We start from the raw sequence: 26378 nt of genomic DNA, 5'->3' as shown, positions 1-26378 counted from the left end.
GAAGGGACCTACTATCTGCCCTGCAAGAATGACGACTGTTGACTGGTGATTTTCCTTTATTTATTTATTTTTCTAAAAATATATTTGGAAGACAGAGTTACCGAGAGAGGGTGAGCCAGAGAGAAATCTTCCATCTGCTGGTTCAGTCCCCAAATGGTTGCCCTGGCTGGAACAGGGGCCAGGCTGAAGCCAGGAACCTGGAGCCTCCATCCAGGTCTCGCACGTGGGTGGCAGGGGCCCAAGGACTCGGGCCATCTTGCTCTGCTTTCCCAGGTGCACTAGCAGGGAGCTGAACTGGAAATGGAGCCAACAGGCTGCTCATAGGTGATGCCAGCTTAAGCCCCTACACCACAATGCTGGCCCTGACTGGTGATTTTCCTGAATGCACAAAAATATTTGATTAAGGATCAGGCTGTGTGTGTGTGTGTGTGTGTGTGTGTGTGTGTATGTGCAAATGTGGTGGGGAGCACATAGGAGCTCCCTGTGGGTGTGTTGTCAGAAGACAAAGGGCTTCCTGAGAGTGGGCCCTAGAGTCAAGAGCAGTGGTAATCCTGGGAAATGCTTTTGTTCAAGTATCTCACAAGGAGCAGCCTGTTTTAGCTTTCCAGGCGATTGAAGCATTTATAAGAACTTGGAGCTCAAAGAAATACGAACAGATTTCCACTTATATTACTGTAACCCTACATTGTCACCCCAGGACCAGGCATTAAGGCAGTAGGTAGGGGTGGCTCTGAAAGTGTCAGACAACAATAGCCAGCACTGGGTTGAAACCTTGAAGCCCGGAATGAAAGAGAGCCAGTCCTTGTGTAACTCAAAAAGCTACTTCCATTTTGCAAGACGCACAAGGTCCAGATCTTTCTCTCTGTCCTGAAAGGCTCAACTTTCTTCTCTTCAGCGGCTTCTGGGACATTCCAAACCTTAGCTGATTATCTGAGGGTGTTCCACTGAATTGTTCTGTAATTTCAAAACAAAGTTCATTTCAATCCCTTTTTATTAAAAGTAGGTTAAGTAAGAAATCTGTGTTTTATTAAAAGCAGATAACTGTCACAGACTGCTTTTTCTAAATTATGAGTATTTTTTTCCTTGTTGGGAATCTCAAAATCCAACAGGGCTCTCCCTAGACTATCAAACTGAGGAAGTCCAGATAGATGAATTTGGCACTCAGAAAAGAAACTCAGCTGGAAACAGAGGTTAGGGAACCATCAGAGAGTAGATACAACTTCTTAAAGTGGAAGCAGAGGAGAGAACCCCAACAGGGAGTGAGGTCTAGAATAAAAGTTCAGGGAGTAACACTGTGGAACCACAGCTGATGTCAGGGTTTCGAGAAACTCTGCACTGTTGACATTTTAGCATAGACTGTTCTTTGTGTTGGAGCACGGTCAAGTACATTACAGGACAGTTAGCAGCGTCCTTGGCTTCTACCCACCAGGTGCCAGTAGCACATCCCCTCCCAGCTGCCAGTGTGACAAACAACCCTGCATCCAATCATTGCCAAATATTCCCTGGGGAGCAAAATCATTCTCGATTGAAAAATCCCTGATTTAAATGGCGGGCAAAAGAAGAGCGATTTGCAAAGGTAATTGGCAGGAGTGGCCAGAAAGTCTGGAAGCAAGAGGAAAAGAGAATATTTCAAGAGAGACACGAAGAGGGCAGACCCCGCATCACTTTCTGGCTGACCTGGGAGCTAAAGGGGGAGAAGTTTGGCGCTCAGCTGTCTCCATGGATGCCACTGCCAGGCCAGCCACACCAGAGGTGAGCGAACATCTTAGCAAGCTTGTAAACGTGTACAGTTTGGGAACTTACACACAGGACAAGCTGGGGACATGTCCGCTTGCTCCAAACCCTCTGTGCTCCTGAGAACGCAAGCCTGGGGCTCTGAGACCATCTCACTACTGCTAGGAAATTTGGTTCATGTCCTTCTCCTGGTCTTTTCATGAAAAACAAGAACAGAATTTCTCCAAAGGTCACAAAATTCCTTCTCACCACAGAACAATGAAATGTGGCTTTCAGGAGTTCCTACATGTGTTTAGAGAGAGGCACCAAAGTACATGAGCTTTTTTTCCCTGGCCATTTTCTATTAGGAGATACCCCAGACTCACCTCTCTGGGACACCCCTCTGAAACGGTCGTGTACTTTTTTGTTTCAAAACTCAAAGGGAAGAAAAACAAAAGCACAAGGGTTTTTTTTTTTGTTCTGTTTTGTGTCCATGTGCGTGCGTGTGTGTGTATGTATGCATGTTTTAGCTTGCAAATCTGAATTTTCACTGGTAAAATCTGCTCCTATTTGGGGAAGTGAAATGTTGAAAATTCCCCTGCCATGTTCAGGCTCATTATTTCTTTTTTTTTTTTTTAATTCTGCCCTCAAAATAAAAGGATCCTTGATTACTATTGAACTGTTAACATGGTAGGTCCCATGGCAAGCAGCAAAGAACTTCTATTTGCGTAGTTCCACACCATTTTCACACACACCACTGGTGAGCCTCACAACCAGCCCAGCTGGCCAGCAATGGAAGCCCTTGTTTAGGTATTGCAAGCATCTCTCCCAGGACCAACGCTAGCCCAGCAATAACAGAGAGGAGGGAAATGGGCCTTTCACAGAGATGGCTGGAGGTTGTTTCCTATTCAGCCGTTTCTCCTCTTTTCCTCAACCATCTCTCTTCCAATCAGTTACCTCCACGATTACTTCATTATTCTTCATCTTCACCTGAGTCTCTGCCACCCATCTTTCCTGACTCTAAGGCTTTTTGAACTCTCTTTGGCCACATAAACGAACAGTTCTCCAGTGGACACCTCACAGTGGAGGTAACAGAGCAACGTGTAAGCCATGGAAAGTTCTACCGGAAGGCATTTATCTTTGAGCCACACAGCCCACACCCCTACACACTTTGTTTCTCCTTCAACAAAACAGATGTTCAGCAAAATACACTCTATGCATCGCTTTGAACTGAAACAGTTACCAATGTATCACCCTGTCTCCAAGGTAACAAGCAAGGCTTATAAGTATTTCAAGGTCACAGCTAACTCTAGAAGCTTCTTCACTTATAACTTCCTGTAGGAAAGGACATCTCAAAGTTTCAAAGCACGTAGTGTCAACCAGACCCTGGGAGCTGATACATGACTTCCCCCTGCTTGTGTTTCCTCTGGGCCCCAGCACATCTAACTCTGTTCCAAAGGAGGAGAAACTCTGGTGTCAATCAAGGTCATGGAGAAGCTACTAGAGTAGAGGGGAATCCCTCAATGATTCTCTAGGTGTCAGCCATATGCCATACGTGTTGGTGTGAGGCACTGGGTGCGGTGCTAAACACTGAGAGATAAACAAATATATCCCCCCACTTTGCAGACCCTACAGTCTAATAGATGGGATTTTCTATAAACAAGTAAGAAGATACACAGATACCAGTCATGGTATGTGCCATGAAGACAAACAGGAATTTGCACATCAGAATACAAGCAGAGGGACGGACCCTGTAGAGGGCAATCAGGGAAAGCTATTCTGAGAAGGTCATCTATGAGCTGGGTCCTAGAGGACAAGAAAGAGCCAAGGAAGAGCAGATGGAGACATTCCAGGCAAGAGAAGCAGCATGTGCAAAGGCCCTGGTGTAGGGAAGAGCCTCAAGAACTGCAGGAACAGGGGGGATCCCAGAACAGCTGGAATAATGTGCCAGGGGGAGAGAGGTTTGACTTGAGTCTGCAGCATTGAACCTGATCAGCTAGGTGTATCAGTCCTGTTGGGCCAAAGGTGTGAGTTCAGCTTTATTCCAGGTGAAATGGAGAGCCACTTAAGAGGCTTAGGCGAGGGATAATCTTTTTCAATTTATTTTGCTGCTGTTTGGAGAAAGTTAGGAATGGAAGCAGGAAGACAAGTTTGGGGGTATTGTATGGTTTAGTCGAGAGGTGAATGTGGCCACCAGTGTTGGCAGTGGAGCTGGAAGGCAAACAGATCCGCTCTAGATTTTGGAGGCAGAATGGGCAAGATTAACTCAAGAATGGATACAGGGATGGTGAAATTGGGGAGGATAGCAAGGCCAATGCTGGTTTTTGTCTTGAGCAGTTAGGAGGATGGTGGTGCCATTCCCTGAGGCAGAGACATCGTGGACAGGTGTGACCGTATGATGTGCTCAGTTCCAAATCTGGTGACTTAAAGATGCCTGCGACCTGCCTACAGAGGCATCTGTAACAGCAAAGTCAGGCAGGCAGCTACACAGGAAGATCTGAACCTCACCAGAGATCTGAGCTGCAGACAGCACATGGAGAGGATGAACGCCATGAAGATGAACCGTGGTGACCTCTGGGAAAAGAACATTGGTGTGGAGGAGGCCCAGGTGAGCCACTGTGTAGAGGGAAGAGTCTCCTGTATCCCACACTATGAGAGATCAGACCGGGCAAAAACAGGAGCCCTCAACTTGGCAATGTGGACATAGTTGTGAGCAGCGAAAGAGGAAAGGTAGAATCAGAACGGATGATTGTCCAGGTCTAAGGAATACTCTTGGGTTCTTTCATGCGTGTTTCTTTTCCATGCAACGTCCGTGTTAGTGTCTGCCCTGAAGGCAACCCCTACTTGGAGAACCCCATCCCACCCTTTGAAAACCCCTAGGAGCATCGGGGCAGTACTCAGGGCAAGGAAGTTAGGACTTGGGTTCACCTCCGCTCCAGGTGGAAGAGAGAAGAGCTGTCCTTTCTGCTTCTTTACTCTCATCTGCTCAGACTTGATCAGACAAGGACTCAGCAAAGCAAGCAAGCAGGCACAGATTGCCTTTCTGTTTCTAGAGGGCCTCAGCTAAAGGAACAAGTGACCCAATCTCATTTGCAAGCATTGCAGAGATTGGCGGAGGTGGAGGAGGGAAGTAGGGAGTAGCACCTAGACCCACAGTCTCCACATGGGGCTTTACTCAGCTGTTGCAGACTTTGGGGGAGATCTGAGAATTTGGTTTCTGGTTAAATCTGGCAATGGGGAAATCCCGTTGGATTTCACCCTTGCCCTCATGAGTAGGCCCAGGGGGTTCTGTAGGGTTGTGTGCAGAACTCCTATGCTGATATTAATAAAAAGCAAATCAAACTATCTAGGCACATTGAAATCCAGCCCTAATGCTTTAATAATATACAAATTAAATAAAGACTATGCACTAAAATATAAATAAATACAAATGTGTGCCTAATTGCTACATTGCCTTACATGGAAGCCAGGCAGCTTGATCGCTTGGGTGATGACGTGATGATCAAGAGCTTTTTCTTAATTGCCCAGACCCTCAGGGCAGTTCCTCTAGGGACAGCTGCTAGGATCCAGAAAGAACACTCCACCGAATTCATCCACAATCAAAACTTGGTATCACTAAATAGCACCCTGTGGAATAAGCCTTAGGGAACAGGACACTTGTCCTGAATAAGAAGATACACAAAATGGATTACTTCATCATTAGCCCTTTTCTCTCTCTCCCTCTCCCTCTCTCTCTCTCTCTCTCTTTTTTTTTTTTTTTTTTTGCTGATACCTATATCTTTAAAAATGAGTATTTTTTTTTTTTACAAACTTTGCATTTTCCTCTTAAGTGGATCTGCCCATCCCTATAGCCCTCCCCAAGTCTGACTACATTAACAGCTGAAATTGCTCAGTCTGGGCGTAGTTACCTAATGTGGAGATCTGTGCCTTCAACAGCAGTAGACATGCTTCCAGCCAGGAAGCAAAGACAGACTACACAAAAGGCCTTTTCGCTATAAGTCACTTCCATATCGTCCAGATCCTATGTCTTCCTTTGAGTCTTAGAATAGCCTTGACCATGAATTCCGATTCCCATTCTTTTTTTTCCCCTAACGGTATGGGAATCATACACTTTATTTTTGTTATGATTGTTGTTATTTTAGAAATTATAACCTCTGTATTTATTGGTAACAGCCAGGCTCTCCCTACCAGTGATCCGAAAGAGCCTTGGAATGTCTTCCTGCCAATCACCCCCCTCCCAATTTACACTCAGTTTTCACCTGATATGGGAGATCCTTTCTGGACACCTTGCCTGCCCCTGTTCCTGGTACTGGGAACCTCCCTTCTGAGACCTTGTTCAATCCCTCTGCAGCATTCCCTTGAGTTTTTCCTTAAGTGTGGGTCTGCAGGTGGTAAAGCCTGCCCCAGTGCGTCTGACACACTGAATGCCTTCATTGGGCTCCAGTCGTAGAAGATGCATTGGTGAGTAAACAGGTTCACGGCTGTTCCCTTCAGCATCCGGAGGCCATCAGTCCATCCCCTGGCCCATGTCTCCTTTCTCTTGAGAAATCAGCTCTGAATCTACCAGTAGCTGGCCCTTAGGGCTCCCAGGGGATTTATTATAGGACCCCAGTGGACACCCAAATCGGTAGACGATCAAGTCCCTTAAAGAAAACAGAGTAGTATTTTGCCTAGAATCCACACACATCCCCACAGCTTTTAAATCATTTCTAGATGCCTTATAATGCCTAAGACAATATGGGAGCATGGACATAGTTGTTACATTGTATTGTCTGGGGAATAATGAAAAAGAAAGTAAGTCTGTACATGTTCAGTGGAGACACAATTTTCTCCTGGGTATTTTAGATCCACAGTTTGTTGAATTTGGGGGTGCAAAATGAGAGAATATAGAGGACTGATTGTTATTTCTTTTCAGGAAATCCACCCTGTGACTCTGGCTGCTGTTAGGACCTTTGTCTTGTCATGAAGGGGCTTGATAACCCTGGTTTTTGTCCATGGTTAGTCCTCTGTGGATTTTTTTTTTTTTGCATTTCTTGAATCTAAGGATTAATTTCTCATAAATTCTGATAAATAATCAGCAATTATCTTGCAATATTGCCTTTATTTTACCTTTTTTCATTATATTTTCTATTTTAATTTTTGGTAATTTCTATCACTTAATTTTTGCCAGGCAGTCAAGCACTGAATCAGATTTTTAAATATTTTATTCAACACTGTAATGAAGGATCTTTTTTCAGGCTGCCGTCTCACTGAGTGGCCAGAAGTGGAAGCCAATCAGCACCGTCTTTCCACCCAAGGCATCAACTTCTCCTCATGCTAAAGGTTGTGACTTAGGAGGAAGTGTGAATTTCATGGTCATGGGTCATTAGGGTTCACTCAGGGGAAAGAAGTCCATCCAGGCATGCCGTGGAGGAAGGTGTTGGGGCTTAGGCAACTATGAAAAGGAAGGGCAGTGAAAATCAGGGAAACTTCTGGTCAAAGAGGGGTGACTCATAGAGGCTCTCCAGAAAGCTGCTGCAAATGTCAGAAGTCTCCATGGAGCACTACCTACAAGCTCAGCTGCCCGTAGAGCGGCATGTGTGACTGTGGGGCTTGTCAGCTGCTGACCTCATGCCTGCAACCTTCCCGCACGTCCAAGTTCACCTGCCACTAGGGAATAACAGATATTCCTTCTCTTCCACACCTCATGAGGAAGCTTCTCACTGGCTGGCTCTTGCTTGGAGCCATCTGGAGCGGGGGAACTATGTGTGGTCCCAGCCTTATGCCTTGCAACGTGGAGAAAAGGGAGAAGGGAAGACCTCAAGTCCAAGTTGACCATAGGTCATTGTATCCCACAAGTAGTTCATTTGCTCCTAATAACATTGCTATGCTTTAGGTACGGTTTGTGTCCACCAAAAGTTCTGTTGACATTGGCTTCCCCTTGTGTCAGAGTTGGAGGTGGGGTCTTTGAGAGGAGATGATTGGGGGGGGGGTGTTAGTCTCTCACAGGGATGGGTTGGCTATGGAAGAAGTTCACCCCCACCCCTTTTCTCTCTGCCCCAGGCAGCTGCTTCCTCCTCCATTTTTCCACCACGAGGCCCTAACCAAAAGCAGAGCAGATGCCCGCACCATGTGCTTGGGCTTCCAGAGCTGTGAGCCAAAATAAATCTCCTTTCTTTATAAATTGTCCAGTCTCCAGTGTTTTGTTACAACAACATAAAATAGACTGAGACAGATGGTAAACATGCTTTGCCTATTTTAAGAAACCCAATACTCAGAGAGATTTATTAACTTTTCCAAAAGAACACAGCAAATCAAAGACAAAAATGGGACCAGAATCAAGGTTCACTGGTACTTAAGTCAATTCTTTTCATGAAATAAAAACTAAACTTGTAGAAAATATATGAGGTCAACAGTGAGGGAATGTGGCAATAGAGGGACGTTGGATGACGGATACTAACCATGGTTAGTAGGAGTCAGTTGGAGTGCTCTACAACACTGCTCACAATGACCTAGGATACATTTTATGAACAGATAGAGGAAGGGAGCCTAAGTGATAGAGACGCCTAGCCTGGAGTGATGATGGGGAAAGGCAAACGTGGGTTGCTTTGATTTGTTCTGCACACTTTGTGTGCACTTGTTGAGATGTCATATTGCATCCCATAAGCATGCATCATTGTTGATTGTTAACAAAAACTAGAAAAAAAAAAGTTCAGGAAAAGGGAATTCTAACTAACCTGATTTGATAAGCACACATTTAATACACGTATCTAATGGTCATACACTACCTTGTACTATGTACAATTAAAATACTTTTTTAAAAGCACAATAGCTGGAGCCAGTGCTGTGGCTAGTAGGTTAAGTATCCACCTGCAGTGCCAGCATTCTCATATAGGCGCTGGTTTGGGTCTTCACTGCTCTGCTTCCAATCCAGCTCTCTGCTGATGGCCTGGGGAAGCAGTAGAAGATGGCCCAAGTGATTGGGCCCCTGCACCCACGTGGGAGACCCCAAGAAAGCTCCTGGCTCCTGGCTTCGGTTTGGCTCAGCTATGACCATTGCAGCCATTTGGGGAGTGAATGAGAGGATGGATAATCTCTCTCTCTGTGTCTCCCTCTCTCTTTCTGTAACTATGCCTCTCATGTAAATAGATAAAATTTTTTAAAGGACAATAGCTTAGGTTAATCATTTTTGCATGTAGACACAGACCTAAGAAATCTTGCTTCCACTCATTCCAACATGGCTTTCAGATATGAAGATCCAACACCTTATTCCTAGCAACTCTTCCCTTTCAACTTTTTAAGCTCAAGTGGACATGGAACAGATGTGAATGGGCATTTGTGGAGATAGAATTTGTTCCACTACCTGGTCCATTTCTTGATCATTGTGTACCTGGAGGTGAGTGGACTATCTGTGTCATGCCCTGAAAGTTACTGCCTCAAAAAAAAAGTCTCTAAAACTAAATGTCATTACTGATGGCCATGCATCTCAATATTCCTGTTATCAAATACCATTCAACAGGCATTTCTTAAGCAACCTTCTTTGCCACCTTTATAGTTTCTGTGATCATAATTATATTCTAATGCTACTGACTCTGACATTCAGTTAGTGAAGTATTATTTTAAAATATGTCAGGAAAAGTATGCATATTAATTAAAATGTTCCCATATATAAGCCTTAAACTAAACTCCCTGTGCCAATTGGAGACAAAAGATCTTTATTAAATATGATTTGATAGGTTAAGTATTTTAATATCTCTTCCAGTAATTGCTACAAAAGAAGATTCATTGCTAAGCATGACATGGGTAAAAAAAAAGGAAATCTCATCCGATTCTTACTTGTTAGAATCATATGTCCTAAGACAACAGCAAAAGCAGCATTTTTTGACAGGCAGAGTTAAACAGTAAGAGAGAGAGACAGAGAGAAAGGTCTTCCTTTTTCTGTTGGTTCACCCCCCCCCCCCCCAATGGCCACCACAGCTGGTGCGCTGCACCGATCCAAAGCCAGGAGCCAGATGCTTCCTCCTGGTCTCCCATGAGGGTGCAGGGTCCAAGCACTTGGGCCATCCTCCATTGCCTTCCTGGACCACAGCAGAGAGCTGGACTGGAAGAGGAGCAACCGGGACAGAATCTGGCACCCCAACAGGAACTAGAATCCAGGGTGCCGGTGCCGTAGGTAGAGGATTAGCCTAGTGAGCCACAACGCCGGCCAAAAGCAGCATTTTCAAGCACACCCTACTGCCCTTGATCCATAGACCTCTTAGCATCAGGTTCTCATTCTGCCTTAATACGATTGATTGCGGGAGCAGATAGAGGCAGTGTGCACCCCCGTGTCTGTAGAGTTGACTGATGGAGGTGTTCTAATGGCATCTGGGGCAGTTTTAGTTGCCAACCACTGTTGACAGACTGCACATAGACACTTGGCACTTTCGAGCATAAAAACAAAACCACAGAGGCTGGTTCTGTGGCGCAGTGGATAAAGGCATCAGCATCCCATATGGGTGCCAGTTGGAGTCCCAGCTGCTCCACTTCCCATCCAGCTCCCTGCTAATGCACCTGGGAAAAGCAGTGGAAGATGGCCCAAGTGTGTGGGCCCCCATGTGGGAGACCTGGAAGAAGCTCCTGGCTCCTGGCTTTGGATGGGCCCAGCTCTGACCATTGCAGCCATGTGGGGAATAAACCAATGGATGGAAGATTTCTCTGTCTCTGACTTTCTCTCTTCTCTCTCTCTATTTTTCTCTCTCTCACAATAATCTGCCTTTCAAATAAATAAATAAATCTTACAAAAAAAAAAAAAACCAGAACTACAAATTGGAGAAGATCTTTATAAAGAACAGAGACTTACTTCTCACAGTTCCTAGGGCTGGGAAGTCCAAGGCCAAAGAGCCCATGTTTCGTGAGAGCCTTCTTGCTGAGTCAGGCCACACAGAAGGTGGTAGGGCATCCTTTAATCAGGAACCCACTCCGTGATAACAGCATTCACCCATCCTCAAAGGCAGATCTCAGGACCTAATCACCTCTCCAAAGCCCAACCTCTGAATGCTGTTGCACTGGGGTTTGTTTCCAATACATGGACTTTAGGATGACGTATTCAAATCCGGGCACTAGGGTCAGGAAGGCTTTTGGTGAGATTTTTGAAGAAGATGGCAAGGCAAAGACCTTCTATCTACATGGACTTGGCTCTTCCATTAGGAAAAGGACATGAAGGGCAGAATTGAGAATTCAGAAACTCAAGACAGGAAGCACCTGAGGACTAAGAATCCACCCAGGGAACACGTAACACATTGGCAAGTGTAATTACACCATCAAGAACACTACTAGCCAATGGCCTGCAGAATTATGCCATTGGCTGGTAACCCAAGGATCTGGCAGAGGGAAGGAGATGGAAGAGTTGGACGAACTCAAATTCCCAATTAGACACAAGCGGTCGCTCAGTAAGCAGAGTAGGTACAGAGACCAGGGACAAGAGATGTGGGGGCTGGTTGAGAGCCTGCCAGCAGCTCCCTGTGGAAGGCAGGGATGGCAACCCACAGCTGTCAGAGTGCGTGCAGGGTCATGAAACAACTAGAAGTACAATGGCTCTCTCAGCAGCTTGAATCTGTCGGAGAAGGTTTTCCCATCCACCCACCAGGCAGCTCTTGGGCATTTTCACTTCTGCCTTGAGATCTTCCCCACCCACTTAGATTTATATTTTTTTCTCCTGGTATTTCAAAGAGGCTGAGGATCTTCTGCTGTGTGTTTCATCCATCCTGGTTGTTCTCCAGCACAATACTCATTCTTCCCATTGGAGTATTGCACATGGTTACCATGGAAGTGAGGATTGACTGACTCACACAGGAGGGGGTGCCCACTCACAAGCCCTCAAGGGCACTGAGTGATTTCAATCACTTTTATTCCTAGAAACTTCTCAGAAGGCATCCACACTTTTTTGATAACACTAAAGTCCCTTGACCTTGATTTAGAAATTAGGATATATATTCTAGCAGCACTCTTCCGCTTAAAAAAGCAGTCAGTTGAGAAGCAACAAAGAATCACGGGATAACAAAATTTTAACTTTTCACAAAATTTGAGAGGCAGAGAAAGAGAGATCTCCTACTGGCTAGCTCACTCCCCAAGTGCTTTCAATGGCCAGGGTTGGAATGGACCAGAGGTGGGAGCCAGGAACTCAATCAAGTCCCCCTGTGAGTAACAGGAATCCAGTGACCTAAGCCATCTGCTAGTTCACTCCCCAAATGGCCACAACAGCCAGGGCTGGGTCAGGCGGAAGCCAGGAGCCAGGAACTCCATCCTGGTCTCCCACATGAGTGACACGGACCCAAGTACTTGAACTGCTTTCTCAGGTGCATTAGCAGAAAGCTGGATCAGAAGTAGAGCAGACAGGACTCAAACCAGTGCTCTGATATGGTATGCTGGTGTTCCAAGGGGCAGCTCAACCTTCTGCACCACAATGACAACCCCAGCTGCCTCTTTTTAGAAAATTTATATGAGAGAGGAAGTGAGGAAGGGAAGGATGGAGAGAAGAGAGAGAGGGAAAGAGAGAGAGAGAGAGAAGCACCAGAGTATCATGGGATAATGGAATTCTAAAGGCAGGCTATTGGAAGTTCTCTGAATTGGTATTAAAAGAAGAAAAAATATGGCACTTTCTTCATCCGGGTCCCTGCTCTGCAGAGACGGAGAAAGCATGCACAGTGACTCCTTGAGTCTCGCTGTGTAAAACCTGTAAGGGCTGGTAACCCTCAGAAACTCATTCTCAGGCTCTTTTCTGTTTATATTAAGACACCCTGTGGGGCAAAGATGGCTTTATGGTCCTTATTCAGGTAACTGAGTCCTATTCCCAGGCTAGCTTCTGATTTCATTGCAGAGTTTTAGGTACATGCTTAACTTTGCAGTGTTTCCCAGAAGATTCCAGCTGACCTTAGGTTCAGAAATGAATGGAGTAAAAAAAGCCAAGGCCAAAAGTGTTTCAAAACAATGGAACAATCCATCAATAAATCTGTAGCAATTAAATCTGAAATAATATCCAAGTAGGGGCCAGCATTGTGGCACAATGGGTTAAGCCCCTGTTTGTGACACCAGCGTCCCGTTGGAGTCCCGACTACTCCATTTCTAATCCAGCTCCCTGTCAATGGGCTTAGAAGGCAGCAGAAGATGGCCCACGTGTTTGGGTCCCTGCCAGCCATATAGGAGACCCAGATTGAGTTCTGGGTTCCTGGCTTTAGCATGGCCTAGACCTTGCTGTTGCAGCCTACGGGGATTGAACTAGTGAATGAAGATCTCGATCTCTCTCTCTCTCTCTCTCTCTTGTTCCTTCCCCTCACCTCTGTCACTCTGCCTTTCAAATAAAAAAATAAATAAATTTTAAAAAATAATATTCAGGTAAATGCTAGGTTTGGTGCATAACTCCAATGCCACCTCTGTGCAGGTGCTCAGTTCATATTTGGCAAGGCCTTGAGCAGGGTCTGCTCCTGGAAACATCTAGTCCCTGTCTTAGCTAATGCATCTCTACCCGCCCTAGCATCTCATGTTGAATAAACCACTGGAACCTCGGTCTCCCTCTCTGTAAGGTGAGAAGTTTGAGTCAGTCCCATGATTTCAGGTTCATGTTTATGTCTCCAGGAAGCAACACACAGGAAAGCAAATTAGGAATAAGTATTTGATACAAACACTGACTGAGATCCCTACCAACACAGAATATAAATAACTTGCAAATACCACACTCATTAAAAAAATAGAACCCAGATGGGTATTTTAAGTATGTGTTGGAAATAGATTTTTACTCTTCTTTGGCCTGGAAAACAAAACTTAATAGAGGAAAAATAATATATTATGTCTTTCCAGACTTACCCTAAAAAAGAAATGTAGAATTCGGAATTAGAGAGAGCGTCTCCTATTTCTAGGCAGTCATGTAAGTGATTCCCATCCCAAACCACCAGGTATGATGGCATCTCCTAAATGTCCCATCTTTCCTCTCTGGTCTAATTATTAGCACTCCGAAGGGAGGGAACATTCCATGCACAAAACCTTCCATCAGTCTCTTCTGCCAACAGAATGAAAACCAATGCTTAGCATTCAGGCTCTTCACATTCAAATCCACGTGACTCTCTTCACTTACTTCCCACTTTCTCTTCCTTAGACACCTCTGCTCTTGCCAAATTGAATATCATCCTATGCAAAATTCAAGTCCTTCCTGGAACCAAAGAATGCTACCTTATTTAGACATCAACACAGATGTCATTAGTGAAGATGAGGTCCTACTGGACTAGGGGGACCCTGAACGAATATGCCTGATGTTGTAAGGGGTCACAGATTCACATACACACAGGGAAAATGATGAGAAGGCAGACACACAAACAGGGAGAATGTCATGTGATGGCAGAGGCAGGGGTTGGTGTGATGGGTCTGTAAGCCAAAGATTACAGGCAATACCAGAATCTAAGAGAAAGACATGGGATGGAGTCTCCATTATGGTCTTCTGAGATAATATTCCCTTGCCAACATCTTGATCTCAGATTTTTAGCCTCAATAACTGTAAGAAAATACAGTTTTATTGATTTAAGCTGCCCAGTTTGTGGTACTTTGTATGGCAGCCCTAACAAACCAATACAATGACCTAGATACCCATGGTATCCTGAGCTTTCCTTAAGCCTGGCAATTTCTCTGCCCTGGCACGTGGTTTCTTTCCTCAGAATCTCTTGCTGACTTTAATGCCCATCCTTTGGAACCTAGTTCAAATCCCTCATCCATCAGCCTTTCTGGATCCCTGCAGTGGGAAGTGGCCTCTCCCTGACTATGCTTGGACCATTTGTTGGGCCTTAGCCTGTACTCATTGGTGGCACCTTGTGGAGGGTTCCCAGGTTTGTGATGACTTCCATGGTGAGAATCTCGTATTTTATTCCATTAGCTCACATGGAGCCTGAACTTTGCTTAGCATATTACAGGATTCCCATGAGCATTGCTGTCAGATTGATTTGTTGGCCATGGAAATGTAGCCTTTCTTTATATTAAGATGCATGCATGTAGAGCTACCAAAAGTACAGTCTCCAGGTTTTCTCCACAGTCTCTGAAAGAGGTGCTGCTTAATACCTGAATCCCTTTAGGGTGGCACCAGGAGCCCAGAACTCGAATCAGGTGGAACACACATACTTGGGCCATTACCTGCTGCCTCTCCCATGGGCATCCAGGATGCACATAGTAGGAACTTGGACTCAGAAACAGAGCTAGAATTTAAATGCGGGCACTCCAATATGGGATATGGGCATCCCAAGCAGTATCAAATGTCCATCCATTATTGCTACATTTTTTTTTTGCAATGGGACAAATAGAACCCCACTTCATCTGTCATGTTAGGTGAGCTTTTCAACCTGGAGGGAGCCCAGTGTGGAGACTGAGGCTGTGCTAGATAATGCGATCATGACACAGCATGGTAGGCCAAATACTGGTTCCTAAAGATGTCTGGGTCCTAATCCCTGGCACCCGTGAACACGTTACCTCACAAAGAGGAAGGGACTTTGCAGAAGCAGCTAAGGATCCTCAGAGGTCAAGATTCTCTTGGGCCATCCGGGTCATGCCAGGGCCCACATTTGAGGGAGGCATGAAGGGCAGAGGCAGAGAGGATGTGTAGACAGAATCAGAGACGGAAGGGCTTTGATGGCAGAAGCAGAGGTGGAGGGACACGCGCCTAAGAAGGGGCGAGGGGTCATGAGCCAGGGAAGGCAGTGGCCATAAATGGAAGAGGCAAGGACACAGTTTCCTCATGAGACTCTATAAAGAGTGTGGCTATCCTGGTGCCTGGATATTAGCCCCTAAGACCTGTTTTTGAATTTCAGACCAACAGAACTGTAAGCAAATACGTAAATTTATTTTGCTTCAGTCACTGAGTTTGCATTATTTGTTACAGCATCAACAAGAAACTGATACGGCATAACCAAGGCTCTTCCTCCCCCAGCCATACCCTCGAAATTGCTCTCTCACCCAGGTCCCCAGGGAGTTCAATTTGCCCCCTCCAGTGGAAAGACTGGACTCCAGTCTCCTTCCTCAACCTCTCAGTGGCTTCAACAGAAAACACTCCCTCCAGGAGGCAAACGGCACGCTTTTTCTCTGCCTCAGTTCCTCTGTTGAGTTCCCGCCCCTTCCTCCCCACCACTGTAGGCTGGAATTTTCTGGGGCTCAGCCCTGGAAGAGCTCACCCCTAGGGCACCTTGTTTCATTTATGATGAAAACAATCAAACTCACGTCACTAGCCCAGAGAGCTCCTTGTCCAACCTAGGACGACGTGTCCAGCTTGACTTCATGGTCGAATGGGCTGTTCACATGAACAGGCCCAAACACCACAACTGATTTCCTGACCTGGAATCCTTCACCTCCTTAGCATCTCTGTCCCCTGCTTCCTGTGGCTCAGCTAGAACTCCGGCTTCCTCTTTGTTTTCACCATATGTATGCGTATATTGTATGAAGCATGTGCTGTAGATCTGAAGGCCTCTCTGGAAAGGTGCCTTTCGCCATCATATTCAGAATAAAATCCTAACTTCCTACAAGTCACGCAAGACAATCAGAATCCCAGCGACAGCCTACCATCTCCTGCTTACTTACTCAGAATTGGCCACACTGGCCTTCTTGCTGTTTCATGACGAATCCAGGTTTCCTCTCAGGGCCCTTGGTCTTCCCGTTCTGCTGCCTGAGTCCTTTTGCCATCACTGTGCCCATTTCCACAACTCTACCCAAATTTCTGTTAACATAGCAGCTTATGGAGGCATTCCCGAATAACCCTAGTTGCCTACACCCTACCAAACCTGTTACTTTGACTCCCACACATATACAGCCATGTCCAAACACACACACACACACACACACACACACACACACTACACTGTCCCTCACTCTGCTTTCTATTTAGTTATATCACTACCTGGAATTGATCACTCATGCATTGTGTTCTTATTGCCAGTTCTACTCATTAGGAAGTATGTATGATTGCTTCTTGGCCTTTTGGCTAAGATCAAGTGTAGGATGTATGTATGCTCCCAGGTCAGGGTGGTTTTGATGGTCTGTTATTACTCTGTCTTCAGTTCCTATGGCCTGGTACATAGTAGGCAATCTAGAAATACTTTTTACTACTTGCCTATGTTGAAGTCAACTGTATAGCTTATCAATTATTATACACACTAGCTAGATTATACATGAATACCATAGGAAACATGAAATATCTCTATTTTAAATTTCTCAATATTAGGAAACTTTTATTTCCCTTGTTGCCTCAGACAGACAAAAACAGCTCTAACAATATAACATTGATTTTTAAAAAATGAAGTCTTGATTTTGTCCTTCCGACTTGAAGTCGGCATGGGAAGTCATCAGGGGCCTCCTTGTCGAGTGCCTGCTCCGTTGCGTCATGCATTCTTTACCCGGAGGCCCATAAATGGAATTACGAGGGTCCAGGAGCCTCCTAAACTTGCACACCAGATTTTACAGGCATTTGTGCTTTCCCTGGGACATAGATTTTCTCAGATTCACAGAGATGTGTATTCCCACTGAGGTATCCTGAGATGCTGGGGGCGACCGATACCCAGAGGTGAGGCTGGGGCGAGGGACTCTGCAAATCTTGGGGCAAAGGGTGGCCGTCTGGAGCTGACACGCCCACAGTGCACCTGCCCTGCGCCTCGGCACCCACTCACCTCTCCGCAGAAGTCCAACAATCTCACATCAAGCTTCCGAGTGGGAGAGAAAAACCTGAGACTGGGTCTGAATTCTAGTGACGACCAAAATCATCCTGCGAGCCCTGAGGAAAGGACTTGGAGATTTCAGATTTCCCAGCATGCCCTGAGGAGGGAGCTCAGATGGTCCAACCATGCCCTGTGTGCAAGTCACAACCAGGCCAGGACATATGGGGACAGAAGTCCCCCGCTGTGTGTCATTTATTTGTCAGTGACCACACACAGCTACAAACCACCATCCACGTTACTATCTTGCATTGGTGCCACTGTTACCTTACCATTTCAAGGTTGTATGTGTATCCTTGATGCAATCACATTTAAGATCGCTAGATGTCAGAACCCTTGCCAAATATCAGTCACAGTGTCACACACAGAGCGATGCTTAATAATTATTTCCAAGTGAGTAAGTGACAACATATTGATCAATTAAGTAGTGGTGTTTGGTGCATCTTCCAATTTAAGAACAGAGAAAGGCCTTGTCTCAATAGCAGATTGCTTTCATTCCTGCATTGACATCAGGGGAGCTTTTCAGTTCTGAAACTCCATGATTGTGGATGGAGGGGAGGACGACAGGTTGTGGCCAGGAATTGTTAATTTTGGGTGGTAATAACTTATCATCTGCATTCCTCGACAGTTTCAAGTGCTGTGCACACATTCTTAACAACTGTGGACTATTTCCAAACATACAGGGACCCCAGGGGAACTCTGAACTATTTCACCTCTCCTTTGGCACAACCTCGACAACTTAGGTTGATTTCCAGAGAAACAAGTTCTCAGCTTCCCGCTGGTTAGTATCTGATGGCTTTCTTGGTTACTGAGAGACCTCTTTCTGCTATTTAAATCTGTCTCCTCCTGTTCTATCTTTAGTAAGCATTTAGATAAGACCTGAGTAGTTCATATTTTCCTGGCAAAACCTGGAGGAATACTTTGCTCTTCCTCTCCTCTTCTGTGAAGATTGGAGACCTGCTTAGCATTAAACAGTGAGGTTGGTCTACTTTAAAGAAAGCACCCAGGCCCCAGTGGGAGTGCTTCTGTCACTGAAGAAGGCAGCCTGCCCATGATGGATGCAAACATCCCACTGATGTTACTGTCCGGTGTGAATACACAGTAAGAGGAGACAGTCGGGAGTTTCTGTAACTGATTAAGAGAAGCCCAGAGCGTCTGTGTCAGACCCAGTAGAATCACTCTGTTGCCATGACAAGTGTCCAGTGAGGTAGAAAGGCTGGTCTGGAAGGATTCCAAAGACTTGTGAGTCGTAACGCTTCTAGGACCACATTCCATCCACAGGGAGACTGGTTTTTCTGAACCTGACAAATGCTACTCATAAAACCCAGGGCTGCATTACAAATGGCAAGAGGGAGAATAGTCCACAGCTAAAGCAAGAATAGCAAACCTAAGGAATGCTGTGAAATGGAAGACCCGTTCAGGACAGCGTAACGCTGGTGCTGTCAGGCAATAGTTCTCATATTGTGCAAAAGAAAAAGGGGCAGTGTAGGAACAAGTCTCCTCAAAAAGCAGGGCTGGCCCCATATAGTCACCTATTCCCGAGTGTCTGGCCTGGCTGCCCATCATCACTCCGACTGCCACAGTAGTGGTCTCCTGCCATTGTATTCATGCCTTTGGGTGGCCATGGAAGAACACTGGTAAAGTGGGAGAAGTGTTCATAAACTGACTCAGGAACAGTCATTTCCATATGAGTGCCCAACAGTACCTGAGAATTTGGCAAAGAGAGCTGGATGTTTGGCACAGTAATTGAGTGGCTGCTTAGGTCACCCACATCCCATATGGGAGTGCCTGGTTTGAGTCCTGCCTCTGCTTCTGATCCTGCTTCCTGCTTATGCATACTGTGGGAGGCACCATTGTCAGTGCAGGTACTTGCCACCCATGTGGGAGACCCAGCTTGAGTTGCTCTGGGCTCTGGGCTGGCCCAGCCCTGGCTGTTGCAGACAGATCTCTCGGTCTTTGTCTCTCTGCTGTTCAAATAAAGTGAAAATAATTAAATAGAAATTTTAAGGAAAGGGGGGCTGGCATTGTGACATAGCATGTTAAACTTCTAACTGCAAAGCCAGCATCCCATATAAGCAGCAGTTTGAGACCCAGCTGTTCCACTTCCAATCCAGCTCCCTGCTAGTGTGCCTGGGAAAGCAGCAGAAGATGGCCCAAGTTGCCTGGGCCCTTGCCAGTCACAATGAAACCCTGGGAGAGGCTCTGGGGTCCTGGCTTCGTCCTGGCCCAGTCTTGGCTGTTGCAGCCATTTAGGGAGTGAACCAGTAGATGGAAGATCTCTTCTCTCTCTCTCCCTCTCCCTCTCTCCTCACCCCCGTGTGCATTTCCTCTTCTCTCTGTAACTCTGCCTTTCAAATGAATTTTTTAAAAAAAGAAAAAAATAAATTTTAAGGAAAGGAACTTGGCAAAGAGCCTTTCTGGAGAGCATAGACCAGGGGTATTTAATAGCATGGACAGAACATGTCTTAACTTATACTGAGTAAGAGGTAAACTCTGGAAGAAAGGAGCGAGAGAGTCATGAGGATGTGAGATTTGGAGCAGACACATAGGGGAGCAGGAAGCTTAGGGATGGTTGCATGGGGGTCAACCAAAGCCAGTTTTGCTGATACCAACGTTGTTCCTGGAGATGACTCTGTTGGGAGTTTCTCCAATTAAATTAAGAAAAATACAGAGTCTATGTCTGACCCAGGGCAGACTGCCACTTCTCTTCCCTATTCATCATATTGCCCCACTTCCTCTAACACTGGCCTCTTCTCTCTAAGGGATTCGGGTTGCAGGACTGACCAAAGGGCAAGGGACAAGGGAAGGCACAAGAATATTTAAGGATCTCCACTGTAGAGCACCTGCCTTGCTAATGAATTCATAGCTGTGGTATACATTATCCCGTTCCCTGCTTCCAAAGCCATCCAAAAATCCATATGGAGTTTATTTAGCAAGGTCACAAATACTGGGCATCACCATCATTAACTATTTGGAAGAAATCCAATTGCACATCGATGTAGAGAACAGAACCACAGACAGAGAGGGATCTTGCAGTGATTACAAGAACAGTATTAGATGAGTTCACAGAATCTTGAGAAGATACGTGGCCTACGTGCTTGGCCCCAAATAAAAGACTTTCTATGACTCTGCCTTTTTATGATTTTAATAACATCTAGCTCAATGTTTCAAATCACTTCACTTTCTTTGAGTTTTGGCTTGTTAGCATACAGATGGGTATTACAGATTTTTTCAAAGTGAGCATTCTCACTTTGCTATGCTAATCAAGCACAGGGACACCCTTCTGAGCGCCTGGGGAATTAGGAGCCCTTTTTGAGCCACAAGTTCTGGATTTACTGCAGCAGAAGAAACAGCCTCAGATTGCAGTCCTGGCTGGGCTGTGCGCAAGGTGAGTAGTTCCAGACAAGTCACTTTTTTTCTTTAACTGTACCTTTAAAAATCAGGGTTATAGTAGTTCCCTAAGAAGGCTGCGGGACAGGTGTTTGGGTTGCCAGTTAAGATGCCCATGTATCTGAGTGCCTGAGTTCAATGCCCGGCTCTGCTCTTGACTATGATTTCCTGCTAATGTGGACCCTGGCAGGCAGAACTGATGGCTCCAATGGTTGGCTCCCTGCTACCCATGTGGGAGACCTAGATTCGAGTTCCCAGGTCCCAGCTCCTGGCTTTGGCTTTGCATCTGGGGAGTCATCCAGCAGATAGGAGCTCTGTCTCTCAAATAAATAAATAAAATTGAAAATAAGAGAAAATAAAATAAAGATGGTTGTATAAATTAAATAAGCTCAGACCTGAGGAATGTGCTTTGTACAATGTAAAGTGCCATGAATAAAAAGCTGGAATATTCCTTAGGTGGGTTTCTCAGATCAGTAGTAATGGAAAATTGGAAAGATGAGGAATTTGTTCGACAAGAAGGTGGTAGGAGGGGATGGGGCTTATTTAATATATAGTTTGGGTCCTGAATGCTAAATTAGGTCAGTCAATACTCAGTATATCACCAAACACAATATTTAAACTGAAATTATATTTTCTGGGAGGTGGAACACAGAGTGGGGACAGTGTTAGTGGCCTGAGTTATTTTCCATGTTGATAAGCATGTGAGTTTTTTTTTAATACTATATAAAGGTTTATTTTTGTTTCTTTGAAAGTCAGAGCTAGAGAGAGAGAGAGAGAGAGAGAGAGCTTTTCCATCAGCTATTCATTCCCCAGATGGCTGCAACAGCCAGGGCTGGGCTCAGCTGAAGCCAGGAGCTTCATCTATGTCCCCCACATGGCTGCAGGGGCTCAAGCACTTGGGCCATCTTCCACTGCTTTTCCCAGGCCATTAGCAGGGAGCTGGATGGGAAGTCTAACAATGGGATGTGAACCAGAACCCAGATGGGATGCCTGATTGCAGGTGACAGCTTTACCGGCTATGCCACAACACCAGCCCCAGCACATGGATTTTAAGACACTAAAGGGATTACGGTGTAGAAACCTGTCTGTGATGAACTTGAGAAGCCTTAATATGCTTATGATTTTCTCGATTTTCAATTTATTTATTTATTTCTTTGAGAAGCAGAAAGAGACAGACTGAGATAGAAAGCTTACATCTGCTGGTTCATCCCCTAAAATACCCACAACGTCTGGGACCGGCCTGGGACTGAAGCTGGGAGCTGGAAATTCAATTCAGGTCTCCCCCATGGATTTCAGAAACCCAACTACTTGAGCCAATCCTGCTGCCTCCCAGGGTGAGCATTAGCAGGAAGCCAGAGCTGCAAGTTCAATCTAGATATGCAATGTGGAGAGCAAACGTATTAACCGGTGCTTACCCAGTAGGCTAAACACCTGTCCCTCCCCTGGTTTTTAACATCATTTGTTTCACAGAATCTGAGATCTTCTTATAAACTCCTAATGTGGAAATACATTTGTAAGTAGTTAGAAGCGGAGCTGGGGCTTTGGACTATTGCTTTGTGCACAGAGATCTGGACAAACTTGCTCCAGCCCTGCTTGTCTGGGTCACCGTTGCTTATTTTCAGGCTCCAGTAACCGAAATACCTCAGAACATATAGCCAGACTGGCTGTATTTACTATTTACACCTCTATACACATGCATGAATGAAAAGTCAAATGGAAATGTATAAAGGCTCTTCAAAATCTCATGGAAAATGCAGAGAAGGTAAAAAAACTTTCATGGAGTTTAAGAAAATTTGGCACCAAAATAAACTTACTTTAATTCACTTTTTCCATGAACTTCTTGGAGCAACCTTCATATTCTTAGAAATATCTAAAAATGGACTAATTATGTTATTTGTGATGTCTGGTACTGGTAGAATATGAGATGTTCTCTGAATGTTGGGATTAGATTTTTTTTTTTTAACAGTTGCTTCATTCCGTTTCTGGATTGGAATTTTCTTACATGTGGTTAGCAAAAGTCACTACTTTTCCAAGACTATATCTTCCAAAAAAAAATTACCACCTTTTTTTTTTTTTTTTTTGTATACAGATAGAGTTATAGACAGTGAGAAAGAGAGACAGAGAGAAAGGTCTTCCTTCTGCTGGTTCATCCCCCAAATGGCTGCTGCAGCCGGAGCTGCACCCATTCGAAGTCAGGAGCCAGGTGCTTCCTCCTGGTCTCCCACGTGGGTGCAGGGACCCAAGCACTTGGGCCATCCTCCCGGGCCACAGCAGAGAGCTGGACTGGAGGAGGAGCAACCAGGACTAGAATGGGCGGCCATATGGGATGCCAGCGCCACAGGTGGAGGATTAACCAAGTGAGCCACGGCGCCGGCCCACCACCCTCCTTGTTGCATGGCATCTCAATGATGCCTGAGCATTATGGCAGGCTCCTGCCTGGACACCTCCTTTATTCTCAGTGGACACTGCATTACAGTACTGTTTTTTGTTCATTTTGTTCCCTTAGCACACTATTGAAATAAACAGTGATGGAATGAAGAAGGAGGAGTGGACTGGATGCTAGGGGTTGAGAAGTTCAGAAATATAAATACATCCCTCTTGAGTTTTCAGTTCAGAGACCATCGACTTAGATTTCCTCTCACTCACCATTGCGTGATTCAGCCACACCGGGAAGATGGCATCTGCCGATCTGGGGTAAACAAGTTCTCGGTTATAGAGAAAGATGGTCCAGAATGACAGAAATATAAACTGGAAAATAAAACACAAACACAACCTCATTAGGGTTCCTTCTCATTCAAGCTTTCTAAGACAACCAGGGACACTGCAAAATAAAATTACAGCCCCATTTTCAAGATAGGTCCCTGAATGTTATGAGAGCAAAAATGAAAAGGGAAAAATGTTCCTTGTAGAATTGTTCTATCTATCCTCTCTGGGAATTCCTCCATCTATGAGTGAGTAGGCATCAATTATTTGTTACCATGGCAGGCAAAGATATAGATAAGCAGAAATCAAGTTTGCCAGTTATTAGCTTTACCCAGTGACTTCTTTCTCCTCTAAGCTTTCATAAGGAGTCCTGGACTGGGCACATGGAGTAGCTTGAGTCATACAAGTTCCTTGCCCATCCTCTAAGTAGGCATGGCAAGGACAAGCATTAAGGCTGGGAGAGCAGATGAGGAGTGACAAGCTCCCAGGGTCATTCATGAGCTAAACTGGGACTTGGATCTCTCCTTTGCTCAGAAATTTGAATTGATCTCATCCCCCGCACTCCTTGGCTGTCTAGTCAATGTATCTGTGTTACAAAGTCAGTGCAAGATAGGGATGAGTGGTTATTAATCTTCTGATCTTCCTCTTTTCTGAAGTTTCCTATGTTCAATTCCTAAGCCTTAAGAAACTAACAGACTTCATTGTATATTTTAAAAACTTGGCCTCAAGAAGATTTTGTGGGGGTGGAGGTGGAGGTGGAGGTATTCTGCAAGAGAATCCCTGGAACGCTAGTGCATGCTCTGCTGTCTCAAAATTCATTAGTGTTTGGAGAGCTCCATTTTGCATTTGGTTTTTAAGTCTTGGTACTACAGGAAGCAGGACCAGGACAGGTGGAAGAAGGTAGTCATTCCTAATTATAGCCAGCACTCCTTGCTTGATCTCAGTTTGCCTCCAGTCTACCTTATGAATGAGAATCTGAATAATGTCATAGAAATGTGGACAGCATCAGCAAACAAGCTGGCATATGTTTGCTTCCTTCTAATGTCCATTCATTCCATGAAATGATGAGGCACCTACTGTATACACAACACTGGCCTTTCCTTCCTTGAGGGCCTTTTCCAGGTGTCAACTTGGAAGGTCTCACTTCTTTTTAAAATAATGTTGGTATTTGATGGCTTTCCACTTGCAGAAGTAACATGTGCTTGTTGTAGCAAATAAAACAAGATGGATCTAAGGGAAATTAACCATCTGTCTCCCCAGGGCTCTGTATTGCTGACATGATAATGGAACCAAGGTTGTCCCAGTTGTCAAGTTGTCCCTTGGTATCCATGGGGATGGATTCTAGGACCCTCTATGGATACGAAAATACACACGTCTCTATTATAAATGGCATTTAACATACTCACATCTTCCCATATACTTAACCCTTCTCTGTATTGTGTATATTACCTAATAAAGTATATAATGTCTAATTGTACAAGTACTTTAACTCATATCTAGGCTGCCTATAATACCTAATCAAGACTTGCTTTATTGTCATTTTAATTTTTTCTTGACTATTTTTGACCTATGGTTGGTTGAACCTGCAAATATGGTGGGTATTTTGATTCAGAAAGATCCTTCAAACTTCCCATTAGGCAGCACTAGAAACCTTCAATCAAGAGACAAATGTTCGTGGTAAAGCTGACCAGTAATGTGCCTTGTGCTCTATTTCCTGAAGACACTGGACAATGTGATGCAGTTGTTAGACAAGGTATTTACGCACATGCAGTTGCTCTGATTTACAATAATGGGCTCCCAAATAGCCTTGCTGCCCGGGAGAAGTGTTCATCCATATGTCCATGTCTGTTATATTGGGTACACGTTTCGCTAACTCACCGTCGATACAGGAAAAGCCAGAGTGGTGAAAAGCAGGTCTCTGAAGGCAGTTACAAACTTAATGTTTTTTCTTCCTGTGATTCTTTTCAGCACATCATCCAGGCAGGCGACCCCGAAGAAAATGGCCTGCAAGAGCTAAATTCATTACAACAAATGAGGGCATTTTCATTTGCTTTAATTAATACATTCTTCACTGATGTAAACCTCCATTCCTCAGGGAGCAATGTTGATTTGAGAGGGAGGGGGCTGTGGGGTTGTTTTGGTTAACAGCCAATTCAAGGACTGGGCTTCCAGCTCATTGGGCCTTGACCTTGCTGGCTAAAACTGATTGAGGAAATTTGTTTAGGGGATAATAATGTGTACAGTATTTAGTGTAATGGGCTTGAGCTAAAATGGAAGCAAAATAGAGTCAGCTTAAAAGGAGACTGTAATGAGATAGATACCTGGGCTGCACAGAGGTGGGAAGAAGCAAAAAATAAAAATAAAAAATAAAAATAGCACAATGGAAAGAACCAGACACGGTGGTGGACACCAGACAGACTCCTAGGAAGAAAAATTAAGAAAAAAATACCCAGCGCTGAAATCTCAAGTTGGATCCACGGTGGAGCTCTGTGCTCTCCTGGTGAAATGCGCAGGACAGTGTCCTACTTCTGTGGGAGAGCAGCCAGTGACCCTCTTTGCTTAGAGAGGGTGCCCCAGGGCCATACAGAGAAAATCTGGCTGAGGAAGTGAATGAAACACTTAGGGATAGAGTAAGCCATGGACACTGGTGAGCTATTGGGTATCGGGAAAGCCCTGAGGCCAGCCCAAAGAGAAACAGTATCTTTTAAAGAAAGTGCAGGTTAAATGGGGACCAGAGTGTTTCAGATCTTGGGTTTTGTGGATTTGAAATGTCTGCACATACACAACGAGAACTCTTGAAGATGGGGCCCAAATCTAAGCCCCAAATTCACTTATGTTTCCTATACACCTTATACACGTGGCCTGAAGGTAATTTGACAA

The 26378-nt window shown here is 45.0% G+C and overlaps 1 protein-coding gene across 8 annotated transcripts in view; it reads right to left on the bottom strand.

The window, feature by feature from the left end:
* Positions 1-26378, bottom strand: part of ADTRP (androgen dependent TFPI regulating protein) — a 70013-nt gene that overhangs the window by 28139 nt on the left and 15496 nt on the right. For 7 of the 8 annotated variants that reach the window (XM_002714177.5, XM_017344905.3, XM_051855116.2 and 4 more), the window contains 2 exons: positions 25377-25511; positions 23442-23543 (listed from right to left, as the gene is read on the bottom strand). In XM_002714177.5, the coding sequence (XP_002714223.1) occupies positions 23442-23543; positions 25377-25511 (237 nt within the window). Of the gene's footprint in view, positions 1-594; positions 955-23441; positions 23544-25376; positions 25512-26378 lie in introns of those variants that run through there. The other variant, XM_051855118.2, reaches the window with a different exon arrangement.

The sequence above is a fragment of the Oryctolagus cuniculus genome, chromosome 5 (assembly GCF_964237555.1).
Source record: "Oryctolagus cuniculus chromosome 5, mOryCun1.1, whole genome shotgun sequence".
Classification (NCBI taxonomy): Eukaryota; Metazoa; Chordata; class Mammalia; order Lagomorpha; family Leporidae; genus Oryctolagus; species Oryctolagus cuniculus.
Note: the sequence above shows the minus strand (reverse complement) of the source record. Positions and strands in the feature narration are given on the sequence as shown.